At 39.1% G+C, this 7,302-nt stretch overlaps 1 protein-coding gene across 1 annotated transcript in view; it reads right to left on the reverse strand.

Moving 5' to 3' along the window:
- castor1 (cytosolic arginine sensor for mTORC1 subunit 1) overlaps nucleotides 1–5,772 on the reverse strand; it is a 35,901-nt gene extending 30,129 nt beyond the window's left edge. Inside the window, exon 1 of the mRNA XM_036144113.1 lies at nucleotides 5,458–5,772. Coding sequence (XP_036000006.1) covers nucleotides 5,458–5,570 — 113 coding nt within the window. The 5' untranslated portion in view covers nucleotides 5,571–5,772. The remainder of the gene's footprint in view (nucleotides 1–5,457) is intronic.
- Nucleotides 5,773–7,302: the final 1,530 nt, after the last annotated feature.

Genomic DNA, 7,302 nt, shown 5'->3' on the forward strand with positions numbered 1-7,302 from the left:
GTGGTTTAATCCTCAGTCTGTGCCAAAACTCTACTTGTAATAGATGTTTGAAGGGAAAAGAGACAAAACTATAATTTAATAATATGAAGTTTGCAATGCTGCAAGTGATCCACTCATTAAAATTCCTCTCAGAACGGCTGTCAAGTCCAGTGTTCAGGCCAGGGAGCTGTTCTTTGATGAATAGAGGAGAGTCTGAAAGGAGGAGGAGGAGGAAGGAGGGGGAGAGGCACTCGGGCCAAATCATGTTTGTTTTTGTCCAACTTTCTCCAGTACTCCTCCCTTGGAATCACACGTGGTTTCATGGTGGGGAGAGAAAAAAAAAAAAAAACAGAGTACAGAATAAGAACAAGAAAAACAAAGTAAAGCACATCTGCCCTGCAAGCATTATGTTCTGATGTTAAAGCATGAACAACAACACGGTAAAAGAGAGAGGGAGAAAAATGAGTCCTGTGGAGATCCAAGAAAGTGGGCCTGAATGGCTTTACTGGTTATTTCTGGGCCAATGCATTTGGCCTGGTTTTATGAAAACTTTAAGTAAAAAAAATCCACTGCTTCATGTTGTGGTTTTTACATAAACAGAAATGTACAGCAGGATGCCAGTTTTCAGAAACAGGGCTGCTCTAATAACAGTAATGCCTTTGTTTCCACATCTTGAGCCTATTTTCTGCAACCAAAAATTATTCTAAACAGCCAAAGTTGTTGTTCTTAAATACAAGGGAATAGTCTAAACCTACTTGTTCTGTGCAACACTTCTTTCCATGTCTGTTCATGCCTCGCTGCCCCATTGACTCACAGTATTGAGTAATAAAGTGAGTTTTGACATGTCTGTAATGACAAAACTAGTCAAAAAGAGTTCACTCTATGAACTTCTGTGCAGCACTAACAAGTTAACCAGCCAAATTAGGCAAGGCCTTGTTACCGAAACCAAGGTTTTAAAAATGTCTTGCATTCAGAAGCATTTATATTTTTTTCAACTTTCCATTGAGGTTTGCTGCCTTTTTGATTAGTTTCCAGAGTTACTGGAGTTTTCTTTTACTGTAAGGTAAATAGAGTGATGCAGTCCTGCCTCTCCCCCACCCGTTTCTGCCCCCCAAAAAAAGATGGCTCAAAGATGGCAGCTACATTTTTTGGCAGTTTGGAATTGTTTTCGGTGGCAGAAAATATGCACAAGATGTGGAAACATCGTTGCACTGCTTTGAAAACTGCACTGCAAAAAGGGAGCTAAAATTAAAATGTTCTTGAAATTAGTGTATTTTTCCTTGATTTGAGCAGGTAAACAAGACTATTCGCCAATGGAATAAGATATTTGCACTTAGAATAAGAACTTCATTCCCATCATCTTATTTCAAGTGTAGTGTATCTAATTATCTTATTTCAAGTGTAGTGTATCTAATTATCTTATTTGTGGGGTAAAATATGTATTCTATTGGCAAAAAGTCTTACCTGCTCAAATCAAGGAAAAATGCACTAATTTCAAGAACATTTTACTTACTTTTAGTTCCCTTTTTGCAGAGTGCCAGCTTGCTGTACATTTCTGTCATAACATGATGAAGCAGTGGATTTAAAGTTATCATAAAGATAAAGTTATCATAGGACCGGGCCAAATGCATAGCTCAGAAACAACCAGTGAAATCATTCAGGCCCTCTTCCTTGGATCTCCACAGGCCTTTGTTCTCGCTCTCTTTTACTAGGGGTGAAAATCACCAGCTTTGTGATGATATGATGTTATATTGATTTGTTTCGATGACGATACCATGTTTGCTGATATGGCAAAGTTTGGTATGATTTCTGATCGATGCGATCGATATGATGCAATATCATCTGCCCATCTAACACAATTATTTACACTGACATCAACGCAAAAAAAATAAAATAAATTATATTATTTGACCTTTTTATTTCTACGCTCCTACAGGTATCGGGGGACTAAAATGAAAAACAGCATTCTTCTAATTTTAAAACACCGTATTTTTTAGACTATAAGTCTCAATTATTCTTTTTTTTTCATAGTTTGGCAGATCCTGTGACTTATATTCAGGTGCGACTTATATATCAAATTTATAAGGTAATTCATATTGACCAGCATGAACCAAGGAGCAAACATTACTGTCTATAGTCGAAAGAGGGCTCTCTAGGCCTGCTACGGTACCACTTAAAACTTTATTGAAACATTAACTTATAGACAACAAAGACTGAACACATGTTTATATGTTGTTTCAGTACATTCACGCAAGTGCGTGGTGCAGCTAGAAGGGCCCAGGCCACGACCCAACCAGTTATTAGGCTGTTTGTGAAGCTAATAGCAGCTAGCGCTAGCTTACAGGTCTGTTGTCGAGGCGGTTTACAACTTCGCTGATGCACAGGAGCTTTATGTTGCTCTGAAAAGTCCGTGTCGTACTGTTAGCTTAGCACGTAGCACCGTTACACTCACAGTCTAATTTCAGCGTAAGTTTGACACTTTTTAGTGTGATGGGCCGTTACGAAGAAATGCGCTAGCAAGAACCTTGCTGGTTGGAGTTACTAACTTTTGGAGTTCCCCATTCATCCTCCCAGGTATTTTCCATCTTATTCAGCCAGTTGTGGATGCAGCTGTGTAATTTAATAAATTGGCGTACCAGGTAAAATGTCAGGTTTTAGTCTCGGATTGTGTGAAATGAACGTCTAAATAAATACGTATAGTCCGGTGCGACATATATGGGCAGACCCGCCGGCATGGGCGGGAATTGGGGGGCCGTGCCCGCCCGCTGAGACAGCAGTGCCCGCCCTGGACTGAAAGCTGTCTTTATTTTTTTATTTTTACTTCTGAGTGGCCATCGTTATATTAGTATTATCTTCGATTTGTCAATCATACAATTCAACCAATCAAATCAACGATTGAAGGCAACATGCTACCCAATCACAGCTGTAGAGGGGCGGGACACTGAGTCAAACGTTCTTATCCTTCAGAGACGCCGCGGCTCGGCTGTGGTCTCCGTCGGTGTCGGCAGTGCGGGATGGATATTCGGTCTGATTACCAAACAATTACAAGAAGAGACAAGGAAGCAAAGGAGAGCGAGCTGGAAAGCAGCGCTATTAATTTCTGTTTGAAACGTCAGCATTGAAGTCAACACTGGAGTAAACAGTGTTCTCCTGCACTGTTTATTTTCTCCTGCACTGTTTACATTGTTTACATTTCAATTGTTACTAGGAAATCACTGCTGCACTGAATTCACTGCTATTTACTGTAACTTTTCAAGCTGTATGCGAAACGAAATTTTGTTCTGTACGCACTCTGTGCATACAAAAAGACAAATAAAGTTGTCTAAGTCTAACATTCATGGTAGGAGGGTTAGCTAGACAGCTAGGAGCACAAGGAGCAGAACCAAGCAGGAAAACTGCAGAACTGAAGAAACTTGGGTTACTTGCAGGCAGAAGGGAACTTTGCTTTGCTCTGATCCTTGTTCTCTTAGCTGCTGTAATTACAGAACCTCTGCTAGTATGATTTTTTACTTCAGTGTTCAGCTGACACGAGCGCTCATGTTTATCAGTGTGTAGCTTATGTTGGACTTTTGAGTCAAGACACAGAGCTACAGGTTATCCCACTGTTAGTTTCCAGTAACCCAAACCAGCATAAAACCTGGCCAACTTAAAAGAAAAAAACAAGCACAAATCTCAAACTCTCTCATGTTAAAAGCACAGAACTATTAAACACATAAGAACATGTCATTAGCTCACAACCGCACTGAAGCAAAGAAAAAAACTTTGCACAAGGCAACCATATAACACACAAGATCACTTTAACAATCATGATATATCAACCGGAAAGAAACCCCTTTTATCAATAGCTTCCCAACATGAGTAATAAATCTACCTTAATATAAACTTAATTTCACTTACAGAGCTCAATCAAACATTTCTCTTTCACAGCCATGAAATATTTTTAAGTTGATCAGTAGAACTGAACCCCTCTTGGGGCGTTTACATTGACAAATACAATTTCATAGTGACACTTGATTAACCATTATTCTTTTCTTGTTTCATTATAATTAATAATATTATTCATTATAACTATTATTTATTGACATCCGATTTGATTCATTTCAAAAAGAAATTGACCAGTAACATGAGTTCAAGGAGATGCGATTTTATTAAAATGGTTTTAGTTTTCTGCCGGACATAGACAACTTTTTTGATATATTTTGTTGGCAATTCTTTCTAAAAGCCCAACAAATGTTGTGAAAGCTTCCCAAATGTTTACAACCTGCCCATAAGTTATTTTTGTTCCAGCTCAATGTGTTCAAAAGACGCATAACTGGGATGAAACCTGCCTAATTTGGAAACATTAAATAACTTACACTATTGCTCTTTGGTTGTTCATTTTTTTTGTTTTTTTTTAGAATTTGGGATTTTATTTATCATTTCTTTCTCAGCGCTGTAGGAGTAGTCACAGAGCCACTGTTCAACCTGAAGCATATACAATGTTTTTTTGAAAAAGTGTGCCCCCCTGTAATTTGTTTCTGCAGCTGTAGTCTGTATATGGGTTTTATCCTCTTTATGACTAATTTTTTTGACTGATGCAACTTATATTCCGGAGCGACATATAGTCCGAAAAATACGGTAATAACAACAAATCACCTGCTCACTCATGCCTACATTTCAAAATAAAAGGTGTATCCTAAAAATTATGATATGCATCGATATTCTCATTTTGCATCGATGTAACTAGATCATTAATCACTGACTCGGTATATAAATATGGATCGATGCATTGTTACACCACTTGTTGTTGTTCGTGCTTTGACCTTACGTCATCATGTTGCACGATGGATGACTTTTACTTTGTTTTTCCTGTTCTTGTTCTGTTTGTTTTCTCCCCACAGTAAAGCTACATTTGATTCAAAGGGAGGAGTGCTGGAGAAAGTTGGGCAAAAACAGGCTTGATTTGGCCTGAATGCCCCCCCCCCCTCCCCTCCCCTCCTACTTTCAGGCCTTCCTGGCCTGAACACTGGACTTGACAGCAGCTCTGAGAGGAATTATAATGAGCAGATCCCTTACAGCATTGCAAAGTGCATATTTGTAGTTGCTTTTGTTTTATTTTTTCCCCTTCAAACATCTATTACAAGTAGAGTTTTGGCACAGACTGAAGATTAAACCTGCACGTGGACCATATTCGTCCTGCTAGTAATATTTAAAAAAAACATACAAAAATAATGGATCTAATCCTTTTCAAAGTGTGAGAAAACGTTCATTACGCATTCTCAAACGCGTTGCTTGTACTCTTGCTTTGTCCTCTTAGTTAGGGGTTATTACCAGAGCTCAGTATTATGTTGGTCATTCTGCTTCGTGGTTGTAGCCCTGCAGGCACCACAGTTCTCCTTTCTTCTGCCTCCGAACCGGATCGCCAGACCGATTCTGCTTCCGAACCGGATCGCCAAGACCGATTCACAACCATCTGGCCTGAACGGGGAGCCTACTTACCGCGTCCTGTTGCGGAGAAATATCAGTTTTATTAGCGGGTGGGTGTAATTCACCAGCCCGTTCTTGGATATGCTGGTGACCCGGAGTCTGTGATCCAGGATGTGCAAGTCCATATTTTTTTTGTATTTTTTCCCCCCCGCTAACGTTCGTCTGTCGGCGTAGAAAACGGCTTTCTAGCCGAGCGCCGTCATTCGGTTGTTAAATATAGCCCCAAGTGGCGAGCACTACCGACGGCTGTGGACCCCGGCGTCTCGCTGGGCTCGTCACACAGGACGAGAAAAACATCCGACGAAAGCAGCCAGCCTCCCAGCACACTGCTGTATATTCAAAATACAAGGGACGGCCCCACGCAGACACGCCCCCTGCTCTTAAAGCTACAGGTCCGCTGCTGTGAGGCGATCGCAGCGTTTGGCGTGACAGCGCTCCCCCTGGTGGCAGGTGGAGGCAGGTGCAATAAAGATCCTTTCAAATGAACTAAAACAGGGGCCTGCAACCTTTACAGCCTAAAGACCCATTTTGCCTACAGTCCACTTGAATTAAACTCGTTAAGAGCCGCAAATGTTGCCTGACCTTTCGAAAAAAGACAAGTTATAATTTTTGATAAAGATCTACTGTAGGAAATATGTTGTCATTGTTAAAGAAACGCCTTTTTAGGTCTGTTTTGAGGTTTAAAAAATGGATGGACGGGATGTTGATATTTGTAGACAACGATGTAAAAAATCAGTTTCCAACATAATGAAAAAATACTGATTTAATATTTAAAATTACTGGCACTTTTACCATCATTCCATTGTGAACATTAAAAGCAATTATTCCAAGAAAAAACTGCTAAAAGCTGCATTTATTATCATTATTACATTTAAATACCACAATAAAAATATAAATTGTGGCCAAAGTTATTAAGAGCCACTGTGGAAGGTCCAAAGATCCACTTGCGGCTCCAGAGCCAGAGGTTGTAGACCCCTTTAATTAAAATGTTCAATGTCTATATCCTCAGACTACAAAGTGATACCCAGTATAGAGATCAGTTCGTAAAGGATGCCCCAATATATCCCATTTTATTTGTAGCTACTAGTTGTAGAGTTACTTTCGTTACATATCTTACAGAGTCCAAATATTAAATGCTTATCCATATTTGATAAGGGACTTAGAATGACCCAATTAGCTGATGCCACGATTCTCTTTTTAAGAAACAAATACCAAATTGACCAAGCTATGCACTTAGCTAACCAATTTTTAGCAGCATCAGATTTAAAATTAAACAAATCTAAGTGTGGAATCCTCTGTTCGTATGAAAGTGATCATAAAACCCTGTGTGATATTCCTGCTGACTGAGAATTATTTAGGCATTCACATATGTAAGGACCACAAGAAGTGACAACGTCTGAATTTCTCTCTGAAATTAAGCAAGACCAAACTGCTACTGAACTCATGGCTTCAAATGGATAACCCAGTCTTTGGGAGAACTTTATTAATTAAAGCTGAAGGTTTGTCAAGGTTTGTCTACCCAGCTCTTTCTCTCTAAGGTCATTATTTAATATGCAGGAACATTGACATTATTATCAATTTTGCATGGAGGACTACACACCACCATGTGATCTCTCAAACACATTTATTATTTATTTTCTTTTTTTACTTGTCCTGTCCTCATCTCTAAAACTCAGAAAATGAAAAGAGTACCAAACTTAATGAATATGAAAATGTAATAATTCTGGTCGAAGGATAACATGAAATCAACCAATTGTCTTATAAATGGGACACATCATGCAAAATACACATTTTTAGCACTTTAACATGTACGTAGAGTCTCTAGGAGTGCAGAAAGGTAAAAAAAAAAAATCATTC

Source organism: Fundulus heteroclitus, chromosome 12, assembly GCF_011125445.2.
Source record: "Fundulus heteroclitus isolate FHET01 chromosome 12, MU-UCD_Fhet_4.1, whole genome shotgun sequence".
Taxonomy (NCBI): Eukaryota; Metazoa; Chordata; class Actinopteri; order Cyprinodontiformes; family Fundulidae; genus Fundulus; species Fundulus heteroclitus.